This window comes from Mobula birostris, chromosome 11 (genome assembly GCF_030028105.1).
Source record: "Mobula birostris isolate sMobBir1 chromosome 11, sMobBir1.hap1, whole genome shotgun sequence".
In the NCBI taxonomy this organism is placed as follows: domain Eukaryota; kingdom Metazoa; phylum Chordata; class Chondrichthyes; order Myliobatiformes; family Myliobatidae; genus Mobula; species Mobula birostris.
In genome coordinates, this window is record NC_092380.1 from 18,729,147 (window position 1) to 18,748,950 (window position 19,804).

The following is a 19,804-nucleotide window of genomic DNA, read 5'->3' on the forward strand; positions in this document are numbered from 1 at the left end:
CGTATCGGATCTGAAGCAAGTGGGTTGTAAAATTCCTGCTGGGACCATCTGGGGCGTTGTGTCCCATTCAGGATACCTTGTCGTTAGGAGGTCAGTGAGAGAGAGAGAGAGAGAGAGCAGAGACAAAATGGAGGTGAAGGGTTTTGGAAATGAGTGAACCTGAACTCTTGTGGAGCAGGCCAGGGGCAGGCGTGTGTAAACCCTTCATGATCTTACATAAAGTACGGGAGGAGAAATTGGTGGCAGAAGGACCAGTACCTTGAGGGCACAGGGTTATTAATGTGATTGGAAACACCCACAGTTTTTTATTTTCAGTAAGATTTTCTCTCCAGTGGATCTGGGAACAGATCCAGCGAACCTTGCCATCGAACTAGAGAAATACTGGAAGTGTAATGTATTGCCAGCCAGTCGGGGGGTAGGGTGGTTAGTGAACTGGATCACCCTTTCCAGAAGCAGGCAGTCAGTGGCTGTGACGCTGGGCAATGCTAACTAACTTTTCACCTATCAGACACGGTATCTGGAGGTTTCGTATCTGTGGGTGCACTCCCATCCCAGCGGAAATTGCCTGTTTTTTGGTAATGGGCCCCATGTAAAATACTCAGACCTGTCATCCAGACAAAGAAAGCAGGAGGTGGAGAATGGTTTTCTGAAAAGAAGTTCTGCAGTGTAAATGCCTGTGAACAGTAGTTTTGTGGGTTGCTTTGTTGTCACGCAATCTGTGGCTGGTGTTGTTTCAGATTTTATCTACTACCTGTTGTATAAGCTGGTGCTTTGAGTGGAAGTAGTGTTCTCGTTGGGGCTGGCGGCCTCTGGTTGAAAAGCTTAAAAACATGTAGGTTTTGAGAGTCTGACCTGAAAAAGGGAGGTGGTGAATATACTGGGCAGGTCGGAGGAGAGCATTGAGAGTAGAGGTGTGGAAAATGGTTGAGATGTGGTCAAGAGCTGAGTCAGCTGTGGAGGAGAGGAGACCAAAGTTTAGGAAGAAGTAGACAACTTGAGGCACTGTAGAATCTGCCATCAGAGCAGGTATGACAGCTAGTGGAAGTGCAGATTAGGATGGAGACCGTGCAGGAAGCAGAGTGGAAGTGAAATTGAGGTATTTGTGAAGGATCATGGCTTTGTGATGGATAGTGATCACTGAGCTGTTCACGATGAGCACAATGCCAGTGGTTGCTGCTGGGCTAAGGCATGGGGGTGTTACTCCCAGCACAGACAGGCCTGAACCCCATTTCCTCTTCGTGCGGTTGAAACCGCTCAGTGGAGTGTGGGAGTGAGATGGTGAGGATTGAACCCACGATGCCCAGTACCAGCAGGAGCTGTGAGCGGCAATGCACGGAGGTACATGATTAATGCTGGGAGCCCATGTGGGACAACAGCATGGCCCCCAGCGCACACACCCAGCAGCATGTGGGGCTGTCCTTCATAGGGCCCTACTCGGGCTCCTCAGGTCACAGGTTCCGGTCTATGACCCCCCCCCCCCCCCCCCCCCATCCTAGCAGGAATGTGAGTGGTTCCCACACGCTTCCCAGATCTCTTCTGAGACCCCCCCCCCCCCGAGATTTTTATAAATGACCTGGATGAGGAAGAAGAAGGGTGGCTTAGTAAGTTTGCTGATAAAACAGGAGTTGGGGGTGTTGTGGATAGTCTGGAGGATTGTCAGTGGTTACAGCGTGACATCAATAGGATGCAGAACTGGGCTGAGAAGTGGCAGATGGAGCTCAATGTCAAATTTGAAGACAGAGCATAATGTTAATGGTAAAACTCCTGGCAGTGTGGAGGATCAGCGAGATCTTGGGGTCCATGTCCATAAGACACTCAAAGCTGCTGCGCAGGTTGAAAGTGTTGTTAAGGTGTATGTTGTGATGGCCTCATCAGCTGTAGGATTGATTTCAAGAGCCATGAAGTAATGTTACGGCTATACAAGACCTTAGTTAGACCCCACTTGGAGTATCATGTTCAGTTCTGGTCACCTCACTACAGGAAGGATGTGGATACTATAGAGAGAATGCAGGAGATTTACAAGGATGTTGCCTGGATTGGAGGGCGTGCCTTATGAGAATAGGTTGAGTGAACTTGGCCTTTTCTCCTTGGCGCAACGGAGGGTGAGAGGTGACCTGATAGAGGTGTATAAGATGATGAGGGGCATTGATCGTGTAGATAGCCAGAGGCTTTTTCCCAGGGCTAACAAAAGGGGGCATAGTTTTAAGGTGCTTGGAAGTAGGTACAAGGGGATGTCAGAGTAATTTTTTCTACATAGAGTGGTGGGTGCATGGAATGCACTGCCAGTAACGATAGTAGAGGCAGATACAATTGGGTCTTTTAAGAGACTCTTAGATAGGTATATGGAGCTTAGAAAAACAGAGGGCTATGCAGTAGGGAAATTCTAGACAGTTTCTAGACTAGGTTACATGGTTAGCACAACATTGTGGGCTGAAGGGCCTGTGATGTGCTGTAGATTTCTATGTTCAATGTTCCTCTGTATGAGAAGCTACCCCCAGCCCAGCTAGCGAATATGGTGGCAGGACTGTCCCATGTTTCAGTCCTTCTCCTGCTGGATAATTACACTGTGTCTCTTTTCTTTCAGTTAGCGTCAGCAGCTCGCACTGCTCGGATCGGAATCCGGGTCGCGCTCCGGCGAGGATGTCTCGTCGCAGCATACGCCTTGCCACAACCGGTTATTACCAGGATGATGACGATGCTTCAAGCAGCAGTGGGGGCTCTGTCACTGTTGGTGCACCATCCTACAGGGAGAGTCCTGTCAGGTGGGTCCCTGTCTCCTTCTCTAAGCCACAGTTCCTGCTATCAGTACAGGTGGAACCTCTGCTCCCCCGGGCCTCTGTACCTCAGTCAGGGGAGGCGGCGCATCAAACCGTGTATCAAGTGTGCATCATCGACCTCGCCCTTCCTCCAGTTCATGGACAGAAACCCAGAAGCAAGTCCCAGCAGCTCTTGCTTCTAGAGTGGGAACTCAGATCAAGGATGGATAGGATATAGGGTACATCTTTGACAGATTGGGGCTAGGATCACTGTGAGAATGCAGTGTTGTTGAAGTTAATAAGTTCATGAGAACGATTGAGGAGAACATGAACAAAGAAACATCAAAGCTATGAGATAGAAAGCTATGAGAGAGGGTGGAGGAAGAGATGATAGATCAGCTGGTCGAGCATCACTATGTCTTATGGTCTAATCACTACATGGAACCAATGTTACAGGTGATGACTTGTAATAGAGAAGTGATCAGTTCTGATGCAAATAATATAATTTTATATATTTTCGTACAGGTGATCTAGTTCAAGTTGCTTTACAATGGTATGAAAGTACAAATATGAAAATAAATTTAAAAAATAAACATGAAAATAAGAGAGAAAGACATTGTTTAAAAGCCTAGTTAAACAGGTTTTGAGCTGGCGTTTGAAAGTGTCAACTGAGTCTATACCCTGTACAGTTTTAGCTATTGAATCCTAGAGTTTAGGAGCGTAGTTCAAAAACCTGACTTGCCAATTACCTTTTGAGGGAGATTGCTTAAATTTAAGAGACGGGCGGAAGAAGACCTGAAAGCTCGAGCAGGATTATAAGACAAAAATGATCCTGTGCTGTATTCTGGTCCTAAGCCATTAAGAGCTTTAAAAACAAGTAAGAGAACTTTTAAAATCAATTCTGAAAGAAGCAGGAAGCCAGTGCAGAGTATGGGAATGGTATGTTCCCCCATCCTGGTTTCAATTAAAAGTCTAGCAGTAGCATTCTGAAAGACGGCTTTGGGAGATCAGTACAAAATGCACTGCAGTAATCTAATCTATTTGATATAAAGACATAAGTTAGTTTTCAGTATCATTATGTGACAGAAACGGACTTCCTTTTGCAATATTTCTTGAGTGTGGAAATGCTGCTCTGGTTACTTTCTTTATGTGGGATTTAAAATTCAAATCTGAATCAAGGATAACACGCAGGCTCGTTACTTCTGATTTTACAAGGAGAGCCAAGTTCCCAAGTTTATCTCTTTTGCCTTTGGAACCAACCTGAAGTATTTCAGTTTAATCTTTATTTAGTTTTATGAAATTATTGGAGCCGTACCAGAAGTCAGATAAGAAAAGGTGTTATCATCATCAGGCTTAACAGAGCTGTGCAGTTATGTGTCATCTGGATGACTGTAAAGCAAGTTTATGCTCTCTAATGATGTCTCCTAAGGGGACATTAAGGAGAATGTATAAGGAGAAGAGACAGCTTCCCTGTGCAACACCAGAAGGTACATCATCTCACCTAGAAGATTACTCTCCAAGATGGACAAAAAAGTTCTCAACAAGGTATATGAATGAAACCAATTAAGGGCACTACCAGAGAGGTCAATCCAGTTCTCAAGACAATCTGGGAAGTGTTGTGGTCAGTTGTGTTAAAGGCAGCACTTGGATCTAGAAGAATTAGAATCGAGACTCTGGCAGCAGTGCTGGGCCTGAGGTCACTGACAATTTTACTGAGGGCAGCTCCGTGCTGTGGATTGCTCTAAAACCTGACCTGACACTTTTCTAGAGTATTGTTCCCATTCAGAAAGTTTTTGAGTTGGTTGAAAATGAATTTCTCAAGGATCTTCCCTCAGGAAGGGAAGAATTGATGTAGGCCAAAGCAACACATTCGCAGTTGTGCACACACACAGATGCACGCGCGCACAGACACTGGAGGAACTTGGCAGGCCAGGAGCCATCTATGGAAAAGAGTAAATAATCAACATTTCAGGCCGAGACCTTTGATCGGCACCAGAAAGGAAGTGGGGGAGGAAGAATTACAAGGTGGCAGGTGATAGGTGAAACCAGGAGAGGGGGAGGCGATGAAGTGAAGAGCTGGGAAGTTGATTGGTGAAAGAGCTAAAGGGCTGGAATCTGGTGGGACAGGACAGAAGACCATGGAAGAAATGGGAAGGGGGAGGAGCATCAGAGAGAGGTGATGGGCAGGTGAGAAGGGAAAGTGGGAGAGGGAAACAAGAATAGGAAATGGTGAAGGAGAGGAGGGGAGGCAATTACCAGAAGTTCAAAAAATAGATGTTCATGTCATCAGATTGGAGGCTACTTAGACGGAATATAAGGTGTTGCTCTTCCAGCCTGATGTTAATCCGGTCTGCTTCCCCTTTGTCTTAAAGCGATTTGAAGTATTTTGAGTAGTTTTGGACCCCTTATGATCCTGAGGGTGAAAGCGTTAATGTTGGCCCTGGACCTGTACTTGTTGGAGCTTAAAGGAACGATGGGGGATCTCATTGAAAACTATTGAATATTGAAAGGCCTGGGTAGAGTGGGTGTTGAGCGGATGTTCCTAACAATGGGGGAGTCTGGGGCCAGAGGACACAGCCTTAGAATACAAGGACATCCCTTTAAAACAGATCAGGAGGAATTTCTTTTAGCCAAAGGGTGATTAATCTGTGGAATTAATTGCCCTAGTCAGCTCTGGAGGTTAAGTCAGTGGATATATATGAAGTGGAGGTTGATAGGTTCTTGATTGGTAAGGGTGTGAAAGGTTATGGAGAGAAGACAGGAGAATGGGGTTGAGAGGGAAAGTAAGTCAGCAGGGTTGAACGTTAGAGCAGGCCTGTTGCGCTGAATGACATAATTCTGATCCTATGTCTTACAGTCTTCCTCTGCTTTAACATTCCTTTGTCCGTGTTCTCAGTGGGACGAGCTGGAGTTTTACTGTGGTCTAAGGCTGTTAACTTGGGAGAGGCAGCTGGCACCTTGCTGAAAAGCAAGGGAGAGCCCCACTTCCTCAAATGGTAGATGACTGGCTTCATCACTGCCTGGCATGGGAACTGTACCTCCCTTAATTGCAGGACTCTGTAGAGAGTGGTGTGGTCAGCCCTGTGCATCTGTAGTTGTGAACGTCCCGTGATTCAGGACATTTACAAGAACAGGTGTGTGAAAAGGGCCCGTGGGATCATTGGGGACCCAAGCCATCCCAACCACAATCTATTCCGGCTGCTACCATCCTGGAAGCGGTACCACAGCATAAAAGCCAGGACCAACAGGCTCTGGGACAGCTTCTTCCACCAGGCCTTCAGACTGATTAATTCACACTGACGAGTGTACTTTATATTACATTGACCATCCTATTTATTATAAATTATCATAAGTTACTATGATTGCACATTTAGATGGAGACGTAACGTAAAGACTTTTACTCCTCATGTATGTGAAGGATATAAGAAGTAAAGTCAATTCAATATGCCAAGCAGTAGAACTGGGGCCTAGTTCTAGTAAAAACATGGTTCATCCATACCCATTGACTGTGCAGTGAGTTGATGCATGGCTGCTTGTGATGGTAAAATCGCACTTCATTGAGGATAAGGTATTGCTAAAGCATCTAGTTGATGAGGTTCGTGAGGAGGTTGAAGAGAACATGAACTTAGAAACAAAAGCTGAGGTAGAGGAGAGAGAGGGTAGAGGCCGAGGTAACAGCCCAGCTGGTCGGGCATTGCTACTTGGAGCTAACATAACAGGTGGACGATCTATAGCGGAGGAGTGGTCAGTTCTCTTTCGATGATGAGAAATCACAAACACCTTAATGAGACCACTGTCACTAGGTTATCAATGCTGCCTTCTCCCTCTTGCAGGCTTTGATCGGAATCCTATGTATTTTCCTTTCCTCTGGGTGGGGAGGGATCAAGCCACTGATTCTGAGAGGTTGACTTGTAGTGACTGCTCAGATTACGCTTCCTCAACTGCAGTGTCTTTGTGGCTCAGGTAAATTTGTTTTAAAAGTAAAGCTGTATTGGTCATTAAAATTGTAGCCTACTCTTAAATGTTAGGTTTTACATTCCCACTTTCTCCTTTTGACTTGAGCAAATCAGCCTTTAGCTCTTAAGTCCAGTACGTAAATGCAAATTACAAAGAAAGCACAGTAGCGCATCTAATTCCGTAGGAGTTTGCGGAGATTTGGCATGACGTCTAAAACTTTGACGAACCTCTATGGATGTGTAGTAAAGAGTATATTGACTGGCTGCATCGCAGCTTGATACGGAAACATCTCGAATGGAAAATCTGGCAACAAGTAGTGATACAGCCCAGTCCATCATGGGTAAAGCCTTCCCAACCATTGAGCCCACCTACATGAAACGCTGTTGCAGGAAAGCAACATCCATCATCAGGGACCCGTACCACCACCACCAAGGGCGTGCTCTCCTCTTGTTGCTGCCCTCATAGAAGGTACAAGAATCTCCGGGCTCAAACCACCAGGCTCAGGAACAGTTATTACCCCTCAGGGTTTTGAAGCAAAGGGGATAACTTCACTCAACTTCGCCTGCCCCATCATTGAAATGTTCTCACAACCAATGGACTCACTTGCAAGGACTCTTCATTTCATGTTCTCGATATTTATTGCTTATTTTGTTATTATTATTAATTCTTCCTTTTGTATTTGCATAGTTTGTTGTCTTTTGTACTGTGGTTGAATGCCCTAGTTGGGTAGTCTTTCATTGATCCTGTTATGGTTATATTCTATAGATTTATTGAGTATGCCCACAAGAAAATGAAACTCAAGGTTGTATATGGTGAGATTTTAAATGGTTAAATTTACTTTGAATTTTAATACGTATAGATTCATAATTGTGACTTGCATTCTATGTGGTAATCACTTACTGTGAGCTTTCAAGAGGGCAGACAGTTCCAGTGTGATTACATGTTCACAAAGGTGTTACCTGTCAGGTGGGAAAATGCAGATTTCAAATGTCCACCTGTGCTGTTGTTGTACAAAGACATGCAATGCTGTATGTAAGTAAACAAGTTCCCTCAGTCACAAGGACTGTATAGTTCCATACTTTGTTTATGTAGTGAAGCGTTCTCTCTGAAGCCTTGCAACTCAATATTATCTGACATTGGAGCCAATACTTATGATTGTGTTGTGAACATTGCAGCTTTGTGGATGGTCAAAAACCACAGGGAGATTAGAGAAGGAAACATAACCAAATTCACTTCTCCCCTTTGTTCTGCTCTCACAATCACCTATTTGCAGAGTGTTTGTTCTTTCATGGCACACTGGGGTGCTAAACTTCTTGTAAATTTTGGGACTTGTGGGTCACTGCAAAGCAACCTGTCCCTGGTATTGAACTATGCCAGCTGGTTCAGTGAGCAGTTCTTTCTGCAGGTGTGGTTACAGTGGTAACGGTACCGTTTATTGCTCCTTGGAATGGAATGATGTATGTCTGCTGGCGTCTGTGATAATGCTGCATGGAGCCTCTAGATGCTGTGGGTTAAGGTGTGACGTAGAATGCTTGGCTTTGTTGCACAGTTGTGGGGCCGTGTCCTTCAATTTAGTTAAGGTTTTCACTGTTGTGTTTTCTTTTGTGTCTGGCCGTGAGTTGCCTGTGGTCTGTGGAAGGTGTGTGACTTGGAATGATGCCCCTCCTGTGGTGTTGTTCCTGTCAGCCTTCTTTCTGATATACTTGAGGAAGGATGTACTGGCTTTGGAGGCATTCACCAGGTTGATTCCGGAGATGAGGAGTTTAGACTATGAGGAGAGATTGAGTCGCCTGGGACTGCACTCGCTGGAATTCAGAAGAATGAGAGGAGATCTTATAGAAATGTATAAAATTATGAAAGGGATGGATAAGATAGAGGCAGGAAAGTTGCTTCCACAGGTAGGTAGGACTAGAACTAGGGGACATAGCCTCAAGATTCGGGGGAGTGGATTTAGGATGGAGATGAGGAACTGCTTTTCCCAGAGAGTAGTGAATCTGTGGAATTCTCTGCCCAGTGAAGCAGTGGAGGCTACCTCAGTAAATATATTTCAGACAAGAGTTGGATAGATTTTTGCATAGTAGGGGAATTAAAGGTTATGGGGAAAAGGCAGGTTGGTGGAGATGAGTCCATGATCAGATCAACCAAGATCTTATTGAATGGTGGAGCAGGCTCAACGGGCCAGATGGCCGACTCCTGCTCCTGTTTCTTGTGTTCTTATTGGACACCAGTGTGCCCTTCTAAGTTTTGAGATGCCTGGTTCATGGTGAACATTGTGCTAATTGTGGGCAAGTCTAAATTGGGAATGTTGTACTTCAATCCAGTGACCTGTGGCATCTTTCTTGTCTTGACCCAGGTCATCTCCTTAGTTTAGTCCCTGAAATGAGTTCTTCAGTCTAGAAGAGCACAGTAGATCTGGGAAATAAGGTTTGGAAGGAGGCAGGATTGTTGGGGAGTGGGTGGAGTGGTGGTGGGGGAGGCGAAGGGGGGAGAGAGATGTCGACATTTTTCTGTATTGAGACTAGTTATGGAAAAGGATGAAGATAAACTGGGTGTGAATGCGAAGTACATGAATGACTGGACAGGGTGAGGCCCTGATCGGGAATAATAAAGTTACAGGAAGTAATTGGTGGGAAGGGAACTACTTTTGAAAGGAGAGTGGATTTGTTCTGCTACGCTGAATGTTAAAGGAGGAAGGTGCAGTAAGAGAGACAGCTGAACAGCTGGCAGGAGTATATTCGGAAAAGATGAAAGGAAAGGGATGGAGGCAGAGTGCAGTTAATGAAAATAGCCAAGTTCAATCGATGAGTGGGATGTGGTGGTGAGGGAGGTGTATGGGGAAAGGGCCAGCACCAGGGGTTCAGAATCAAAAGTACATGAAGCTAGATAGCAAAGAGTTTTAAAAAAACACTGCAACAGTGCACAGTAATTTGTTATGGCTTGGAGCATTTCTAGCAAGCCTAAATTATGTTCCTATGTCATTTGTAAGCTTCACTGGGCTGTTACTTGAGGCAAAGCCAATTGCATTCAACAGAAGTGATTTAGCGAAAATGGAGTGGAAGCAGCTTCCCAAGGGTGAATCAGTCTCAGAGCAATGGGAGGCACTTCAAGAGATTCAAAAAGTTCAGGGCATATCTGTTCCCATGAAGGAAAAGGGAGAATTGCTAAACTAGAGCTCTGAGGAAAAGATGTATAGAGGGTAGGTTAAGGAGAGGAGGAAAGCTTCTGTCGGCCACTGACAAGATTCAGCAGAAAGCTCAGTAAAGGAGGGAAGTTAGGAAAGAAAAGGGAGTGTATGAAACTACTTAGCAAATAAAATCAAAGAAAATCCAAAGGTGTTTTTTTTTGTGCATAAAGAGCAAGAAAATAACTAAACTTAATAGGGCCATCAAGGACTTAAAGTTAATCCATGTTTGAAACCAGAGGTTACAAGGAAGGTCGATGAAGATTATGTGACTGGCTTCACAAGAAAGGAGGAAGATGCTGATGTTGTGAGGTGAATGAGTGTAAAATCTGGAATGGGGTAAAAAGACTAAATGTATTAAGACACTCAGCAGACCAGGTAGCTCTATGGAAAAGAGTAAATAGTTGACATTTCAGGCCGAGATCCAGGGGTCTTGACCCGAAACGTCGACTGTTTACTCTTTCCCACAGGTACTTCCTGGCCTGCAGAGTTCCTCCAGTATTTTGTGTGTGTATGTTGCTTTGGATTTCCAGCATCTGCAGATTTTCACATGTTTGAAAAGTATTAAAGAGTTTTTCAGCTTCGACAGTGGATGAATTGTCAGGCCCAGATGAAATAATTCAGGACGTTGAAAGAGGTGAGGGAGGAGATTGCAGAGGTTCTGAAGGGTAGGTATAGAGATTCTGAATGCAGTCTGGATCTAGGAGTGATGCTAGAGGGTTTGAGAATGCTAACATTTAAAACCAGCATTTTACAAAGTTATAGCTTTCTAACTTGATTATGGCCTCCTTGAGCAATGAACAATTTATTGGGATACGTTCGAAAGGCCAGAGTGAAGCCTTTTCATTTAAAAAGGGAGAGATTAATTAGAAACAGTGAGCCTGGATTTGTTGAAGGACCCAAGTGAGAAAGGCAAATTGGATTCTAAACGGATAAATTTGGGTGTTCAGGAGGGCAAACTCACCACAGGGCCTGGGATTCATTCCCTAACTGTGTGAAATGTACTTCCATGATTTGGGCCTAAATGCATGGGATGTGACGAAGTTTTCAGATGTCACACAAATTGCCCACATGGTTGATGGTGAGGAGGAAAGCTTTAGAACTGCAGGCAGATGTAGACCCTCTGATCATTGGGGCAGGAAAGAGACAAATGGAATTTGATCTGGCAAAGCATGAGTTAATGTACTAAGGAGGTGCACGAGGTAAGGAATGTACAAAACTGGGAGGAACGGAGGGACCTTGGGGTGTCCGTCTGCAGATCAAAAGCTGCACAGGATGCTTTGTTAGCAGAAGTACACAAGATTACACTGGAACTGGGTATAATACTTGCTCTATAGCTTGAGTATTGCATAAAGTGTGACCATCGCATTAAAAGAGAGGTTTTTTTTTGTTGGAGAGAGTGCAGAGGAGATTTACGAGGACGTTGCTAGAACAGGAAAGTGGATGTGTGACCTGCAGCGTGACAGACCTGGTGTTGGGATAGTGGATCTGTGGCTGGGTTCCCTTCACTTAACTAGCAGGGACGGGCTGAATGGCCTCTTGCATCATAAGTGTTCTAAGTCCTAGATTTTTCCAGCTGTGCAAACCCAAACACCTGAGCAGTGCTCAGCAGCAATCCTGGTGGCCTTGACCGATTTCGGAGCCTGTGTTCTTGGCCACTTGTCAGCCTGTAACCAGACTGGCTATTTGCTATCCAGCTGTCATGAGATGTGTACATAGCGACTGCCTCGTTACCCTTGTGACAACAGCCGGTGTATTTCAGGATGCGATATCCTGTTTTTCTAGGGTGTAGGTGTTTCTCGCTACTGCTCTGCCTCCATTCTCAATTAACATCCTTTATCGTTGCAGGATATCCAAGAGAAAGTCAAACAGCAAGCGCTCGGGGCTTGCTTCTACACCTGGCATCAAGCGTTCAACATCCAACAGTTCAGTGAACAGTCAGAGCAGCTTTGCCAGTCATGTCAGCAACGCTTCCACACACCCTCAGCAATTTGCCGGCATTTCCAGCTGGCAGGAGCCTGAGCCAGTCGGTATGTGTCCTTGGGAGACAGTGATATGAGAAGCTGGGCTCTGTTGGTCTGTGTACACTCTTGCACCGTGGAAATCTTTACAGCTACTGAACAGCTTTTGTCCTGAAACTAAATAGTGGGGAGGCCAGCAGAGAAGAGCTAGAGAGCCTGGCTGCTGCTAGTGTCTGTGTGAAGTTAGCACATTGTCCCTGATCTGTTTCCCCTGGATGTTCTGGGATTTCCACCCACACCACAGAGACGTGTGGGTTGATGGGTGAATTGATTGCTGTAAATTATCCCTAGAATGGAGGTGAGTGGTAGAATCTGGGGGTGGGGGGGAGTTGATTGGAATGTGGAGTTAGTGTACAAATAGTTGACTGGTGGTCAGTACAGATTCAGTGAGCTGAAGCTACATGACTGACGATTGATTCTCGAAGTCCAGTCCAGCAAAAATGATAACAGGCCTTTCGGCTCATCACACTTTGAAAGAGCTGTCTTTGACTACAGCCCTTCCTGTTTCCCCTCAGTCCTTGGAAGAAGAATCAGTGTCCTAGGCAGTATCTCCCATTCCTGCCTGTGACCTGCACAGTTCTCCTCGTGTAACTTCAGCATCCAACTCTGCTCATCGGAAATTTCGGCCCTTGATCATCCAACCCTCTCTCACTGGAAACAGTTCCAAAACCTGCCATGGGTTTGAAGTCCAAGAGCCTTTCCTCAGCCACCTCTTCTGAGAAACTATAGACTTTGCTGCAGTTTAAAGTTCTGAATGCCCTTCTGTTTCACTTGTGCATATCAAAGATCGTAGCTTCTGTCCCCTGGTTTTCTAGCCCATCACACATTTTCACACCACTCCTTGTGATCTTGTTGGTTTCAATCCATCTGTTCACTCACCAGCTCATGTTCCTTGCCTCAGTCTGGTTGTGTTCATCAGCCCTTCACCTTTCTCCTAACGGTTCCCATTATCACCTTCCTTACTTATCAGATTCCAGCCTTTGTGCTTCTGTTTATTGCTGTCCTAGCTTGCTCCAACTTCCTCCCCTCTCCCTGGTTCCATCTGTCCATTATCCAGTCCTTCCGTTGCTGCCGGTCCCTGTCTCACCACTATACCCTGTTTATACTGGCCATCTCCCCTCTCCACGCTTCGTACTGATGCAGGGATTTGATCTGAAATGTCACCAGTTCTTCCCCGCTCACAATTGCTGCACAATGTACTGAGCTGTACCAGCATATTGCCTTGCCTTGTAACAGCTGCTGTGAGATTATTGCATGACACTGTGGGGAAGACTGGCAGCAGAATTGTCTGCAATAGTAAATAGTCCAGAACTGGGTACGATGTGTAGACTGTGATAGTAACACACACACAAAATGCTGGAGGAACTCAGCAGGCCAGGCGACATCTGTGAAAAAGAGTATTTCGGGCTGAGACACTTCATCAGAACGGGGGGGGGGGGAGATGAGGTCAGTGTAAGAAGCTGGGAGGAGGGGAGGAAGAAGTAAAAGTTAGGAGGTGGTAAGTGAAACTGGGGGAGGGGGAGGGGTGAAGTAAAGAATTGTGAAGTTCATTGGTGAAAGATAAAGGGATGGAGAAGGGGGAATCTGATAGGAGAGGACAGAGGCCATGGATGAAAGGGAAGGGGGAAGAGCACCAGAGAGGTAAGCAGATGTGAGAGAGGGGAATGAGAGTGGTGAGGGTGGGGGCAATTACTGGAAGTTCAAGAAATCCATGTTCATGCCATCAGGTTGGAGGCTTCCTTTAAACTGTTCCTCCTCCAACCTGAGTGCGGCCTCATCGTGTTAGTAGAGGAGGCCTTGGACTGACAGGCTCTAGTAGCTTATGATTGTGAGAGATTACTGACTTTGGGCTGTAATGACTGGGAGGTGAGTGATTCCCTGAAATGATTTTGTTTGGTAACCTGTGTGATGTTTCTAACAGTTGGAGGTATGTCTACCTTTGAGGACAATTATGAAGGGCTAACTGGGACGGTAAAGAGAGCAAATGGCTTCAGGGCTGGGATTCTGCCAAAACCTGCAGCTTCTTCCGATATCTACACATCTTCAACATCTGGTTACTCCTCAGAGGATGAGCAGCTCGGTAAATGGAACAATCTATATATCTCTCTGTCCTCTATCCTGCACCCCACCCCTCTATGTCCCCATCCGGAAGTACATTGGATGTTACATTTTCAGAGGGGGCACACTGTGGAATGGATGCAAAGGGAGTTTGGCCATTTGTGATTGTTTTTAACGGGTGGGGGGGGTGGGCAGCCTGTTGCTAGGACAGGGTGTGGGCAGGTGGCCTATTGCTGAGGTGGGGTGAGGCCGAGTGTGGGTGGACTCAAACAGCCAATCCTTTGTTGCTGGGTTACGCCCGTCAGGAGTAATCTGTTGTTTCAAGCTTTCAGTCAGCTGGCAGGGGTAGTCCGCTGGTGGACTACCTTTCCATTCAGCTCCTGATGGGGAAACGTTTAAACAGTGTAGCTCCGGTCTTCCCGTTTGGTGGACCCTTTCACAGAGGCACCCAGTTTTGTTATTTGTTGACTTTAAGTCTGTGTTTGGCCATGTTGATGCAGGTCTCTGTGATCTACGGCACATTGTGGTGTTAGTTTGTTCACTGTTTGTGGTGTCGTCACTATCTGTTCCCATAAGTGAACTACTGATCCTAAGAGCCATGTACTAACTGTCCTGATAAATGCAGAAAAATGTTTGAGTCTCCCATCTGGGAAGTGAATAATGATGATGGCTTTAGTTGCTCTTTGTTAACTTAATAAAGAGACGCAAAGTGGTAATAAACATCTCTGCTTGGTGTCAAAGCTGAGCGTGATTCTTCAGTACAGACCTGAACCACAAAGCCAAGTGTGTGGGTGAACACCCTGCCTGTCCTGCCACAACGCTGTCAAAGGGTCAGCAGTGAACAGGCATGCCCCCCTCGAGCTTGAGCCCTTCACCTGTTCATTAAACACCATCACTTTTGAGAGATACCTCCCATACTTCACCCACTGTCCCACTGTACATGAATGTTTGTCTTCCCCCCCCCCACTTTGATTATTGCTAATTCACACCGTTTTAGCAGGTTGCTGCCATTCGACAACAAATTACCCTGTTCTTAGAGCCCATTAACTGGGGCGAGGAAAGCCATCCCCACTCTGCTAGAGAGCAATCAGTTCAGAGGTCTCCAGTTATTGTCTGCCACTTGTATCTGTCTACTTAAAATTATTAACAATATCAGCTCCAGGTTTGGATCTACGGTTGCTGATCACTTTGTAGTGAGACATTTTCTCTTTCATAACCTATGGATCATGTAAACCTTCAGTGGATCACCTCATTCTGAAGAAAATGTTTTTAACTTTTCCAGAGTGCTCCTTCCTGTTAATCCAATTGTCTGAGTCTTTTCCTCTGATTGAAATCCTTCCATGTGTGGAGCCCCATGTGGCTCCTACTAGTCCCAGCCACTAGTCTACACAGCTCTCATTTAAAAACGATAAAAAAATTTAAATAAACAAATCTTTCCTTGTTTCTATGCCTTGATCTGTAAATCCTGGTGTGAAGCACATCACACTTTCAATAACCTTACCTATTTGTGCATCCAGCCACAGGGTGAAATGCAGAGGGAGATGGCAGTGATGATATTAATGATGACCAGTAATCCAAAAAACAGTACAAGTGTGTTTTTTTTCGCTTTGTCACCACAGCCCTTTTGACAGCTGTGATCACTATGTTGGTTGAGAGCTTGCTGACAGCTCCAGCAGAGGTCTGTATACCTTGGCGACGAACTTCTTTTAGCAGTCTTTCTCTGGTTGAAAGCTAACACAGGAAATGGGTTAAAAGTTTGCAGTTTGTTTGTTGGCGAGTACACTGTTTGTTTCTTCGTGTATTTGATAATTGGAAGTTGGTAATAGATGGAGGAGACGGGATGGTGCCCCATCTGCAGATGATATATTTTCCAGTTCTTCCAGATGCTTTGGGAGCAGCTGCTGAGCATCTTGTCTATTGCACGTGCTACTGTCATAATATCAGTGCACTCTGGAGAGGAAGAGAGGGACTAAACGATGAACAAGTCAGCTGTTTTTCTCTGAATGAAGTTGAGAATCTTGACTCATCGAGAGATTCTGGACAGTGTGGCTGTATTGATGAGTTTGGACGTATTGGAAAGACGTTGCAGAGTTTAAGTAGTACAGTACTCTACAGACCCTTTGACACATAATGTTCTGCTGACCTAAGATTGATCTAACCTGTCCTTCCTACCTAATTCTATTTTTTTTCTATCATCCATGTGCCTGTCAAGAGTCTTTTAAATGACCGTGGTGTATCTGACTCTAGCACCACCCCCAGCAGGGCTTTCCACACACCCATCACTCTGTGTAAAGGACTTGCCTCTGACACCCCACTGTACATTCCTTCAATCACCTTAAAATCATGCCCCCTTTTGTATTAGCCATTTCCACCTTGGGAGAGTATTTCTGCCTATCCATTCTATCTATGCCTCTTATCTTGTTCACCATTATCAAGTCCTTTGCTCGAAAGAGAAAAGCTCCAGCTTGCACAATGTGTCTTCCTAAGACATGCCTTCTGGTCTAGGCAGCATCCTGGTAAACTTCCTCTACACCTTCACTGAAGTTTCCACATACTTCCTATAATGAAACATCCAGAACTGAACACAATATTCCATGTGGTCTAGCCAGAGTTTTATGTGTTGAAGTCTTGAACTCGATCCCCCAGCTGATGAAGGCCAACTCACCATACTCCACTTTAACCCAATCAACTTGCTTGGCAACTTTGCGGGATCTATGGATGTGCACCCCGAGATCCCTCCATACCTCCTTACTGCCGGGAGTCCTGCCACTAACTCTGTATTCTTTCTTCAAATTTGACCTTCCAAAATGAATCACTTCAAACTTTTCTGAGTTGAATTCTACCTGCCAGTCGTGAGGTGGGTTCCTATGTGAAAGGCTGAACCTTTGCCCTCTACTTGTGTTCCCCTAAGGTCACATTGAGCTTTTGGGGACCAGCAAGTCCCTGGTGTTGATGCTGGGGATTTGAAGCTGTGAGATTTCAATGGGGTGATTGGCAAGTCTTTTGTTTGTGGCTGACCGTTGCTTTCTACTGTGTGATGTAGGTCGGACTCGTCGCTTGCAGGCCCTCCCCTGGGGATTGGCCCAGTCCAGCTGCCCCGGGTGGGGATGACAGGACCTTTGATGGCAGGAAGGCACACGAGAGTAAAGAGGGCCATGTGGAGAGTTCACAGAATTACTGTTAAATGATAAAGGTTTAGAAAATAGTAGGAGTTCGCCATTTTAACACCCTCCATCAATCCACATGATCATGGTTGATCAACCACATCAATCCCTTGTTCCAGCTTTCTCCCCATGTCCTTCAGTTCCTTTAGTGTTAGAAACTATGCCTCTTTCTTGAAACTATTTAACACTTTCTGTGGTAGAAGATCCCACAGCTTCTCATCTCAGTCCTCGGACTGCATTTCTCTTTAGTTTTGCTGAAACCAAAAATCGGTCTTGTGTTCCTTCACTGCACGGCCCTCCTCCCCCAGCGAGAACATCCTTCCGTGCATAAGAGACCTGTCATTTGGGAAAAAGGGCTCATTTATTCCTGCTCCATTTCCTGTTAGCCAACCAGTTCCCTGTTGCTAATCAGTACTTGCCCTCAATCCCAAGTGTTTTAATTTGTAACCAATCTCTTGTGTGAAATCTTGTTGAATGTCCAAATGCCCTACATCCCCTCATCTACTCTAAGTTTCATACTCAAACTTCTCCTGCGGGCTCATTAAGAATTGTTTCCTTTTCATGAGTTCATGTGTCTGATCATCAGTCTTCACCAGGCGCTCTGCTATTGCTGGTGAATCCCAACGTGTACCCAGCACGGTCGTACTATCCTGGTTTCTTTGTACCCCTTTAAAATAATGGGTATATTAGCTATCCTCCAATGTGCTCGAGAGTCTGAAGCTATCCTGTTCTGTTTGGTAATGTAGTAACTGAGGGAAATTCTGACTGGAGGAGTGGGTTGGGAGGGTATTTGTTTGCAGAGAGTTATTAGAACAAGTGCCAACCCTTGTTGAGTGGCCACTGTGACCTCCAAGGAAGTGAGATGGCGTTGTGAAGCTGTGAGGAGTGTGAGATTCGGGAGAGGGGCTGTGGATGTTACAGAGAATGGGGTCATGGGGGAGAGTGGGAGATGAGCTGGGGCATTTATTTGGGGAGGGGGTTGGTTATTGGGTGTTCTGCGGAAGAATGAGTTGGGTGATGATGAGAGAGGGAGATTGGCTGTGGGGCATTTGGGGGCTGGAGTGGGCAGTTTGAGGGGCTAATTATCTGCTGAGTTTCTTCATGAACAGTAGCACAGGCTCTGGGCCAAGTGGTCCCTTGAGCGTTATAAACCATTTGAGGGTAAGTTTGCTTTGGTGACGTCTTCCTGTTCTTTCCCACCCTCTAGGTTCCGCACAGCCTGCAGCGACCTCTCCTGTTTCCAGATTCTGGGGCTGGGTCTCGGTACTGTCTCCAGGTGCAAATTTTTCTTTTCTTATCTTAACCCTTTTGGGTCAAAGCTTCCAAAGTTTCCCTAAGTGAACTGATGACCTGCTGACAAATGGGTGTCCCTGTTAGTGGAGCTCTGTCCTAAAACCACTGGGGTTTGCAGATTCTGTCAGAACAGCCTGGGACTACTGGGAGAATGCGGGAAGGAGCCTGAGCTGGTGGGAGGCGCTCTGACCTCACTGCAGTGTGTTCCCTCTGAGTCCTTCAGAAATGATTGGTTAGTTGGATTTGCAGACTGGAGGGCCAGGAGATGACAGACTGACATTCGCCAGTGCTCAGTTACTTGAACCCAAATCAAGCCCTATCATAACTCCTCGGGGAGGCTTGCAGAATTGCTATCCATGTGCACTTGGGAGATGAAAGAACAGGACCACTTTTGGACCTGCTAACTTGTGTTGCAACAAAGGAGGACCTTTAGAAATTGAGGTGCAATGTAACAGTGGATATGTTCATGGCAAGTTTTACACAGCTTATGTTGGTTATGGGGTAGTATTAGCTGCACTACAATCTCTCCCACTGTATGAGGGAGCACAGCCCAGCCGAAAGGCAAGGCTTCCGGCAGGCAGGAAGAGGCAATCTCTTTCCCATTACTTTACCATACTTTGGGCACAGGAGGTCATTCACCCCATTGGGTCCATGTGCCTCATTGGTGTCATTGTCCTTTTTCTCTCCCTGCAACCTGTCCTCTTTCACGTGCTCATCAACTCCCCCCAGATTCTCCCAGCCACGGAAGGGAAAGCAATCCTTTAGCCAGATGCAGTTCCACAGTTTCAGTGGGCTTTTGTCTGAAAGACTGGGCAATCGCCCCATCCAGTGATCAGAAACGTTTGGGTTGAACGTCGTCTAATAATGTGCTACCAAATCTTTCAGGTAAAGCTCTGTCCATGATGTACTGGTGGTTGGGCACATCCTGGTACCGGTTAACAACAGCTGTCTCCTTGCTTGACGTCTTCACGCTCTCTAGGTGCGTAGACCCTGCCTCTACCTGGTTAACAAAACCAATGTCACCCGTCTACCTCCCCCTCACCATATTACTGTAACTAGTACAACCTCCGTGGGGCAGCCCACTCTCGCTGTACCCTGGGTGTGCCGTCCACAGGGCAGCCCGCTCTCGCTGGTATTTATGGTTGTGTTTAGAGAATGGAGCAGGGCTGAGTGCTGACGTGTATTTTCCCCTCTAGGTGTGTCCCCTATGTGAAGAAGTGGCTGCTGCTGGTGTTGCTGGCGTTATTATTGGGTAAGGACCTGCTCCGGTTAAACTCTCAGCACTCACTCCATTCATCACCTGTCTGCAGGGCAACAGGAAGAGAAGTCGCTCATTGAGATGGGAGCAGTTGAGGCAAACCATAACGCTGGATG

At 45.9% G+C, this 19,804-nt stretch overlaps 1 protein-coding gene across 4 annotated transcripts in view; it reads left to right on the plus strand.

The window, feature by feature from the left end:
- The window catches only part of sun2 (Sad1 and UNC84 domain containing 2), a 101,239-nt gene that overhangs the window by 37,748 nt on the left and 43,687 nt on the right, over positions 1 to 19,804 (plus strand). For all 4 annotated transcript variants that reach the window (XM_072271834.1, XM_072271830.1, XM_072271831.1 and 1 more), the window contains 6 exons: positions 2,585 to 2,762; positions 11,743 to 11,924; positions 13,837 to 13,995; positions 18,345 to 18,413; positions 19,316 to 19,409; positions 19,627 to 19,682. In XM_072271834.1, coding sequence (XP_072127935.1) covers positions 2,641 to 2,762; positions 11,743 to 11,924; positions 13,837 to 13,995; positions 18,345 to 18,413; positions 19,316 to 19,409; positions 19,627 to 19,682 — 682 coding nt within the window. In that variant the 5' untranslated portion in view covers positions 2,585 to 2,640. The remainder of the gene's footprint in view (positions 1 to 2,584; positions 2,763 to 11,742; positions 11,925 to 13,836; positions 13,996 to 18,344; positions 18,414 to 19,315; positions 19,410 to 19,626; positions 19,683 to 19,804) is intronic.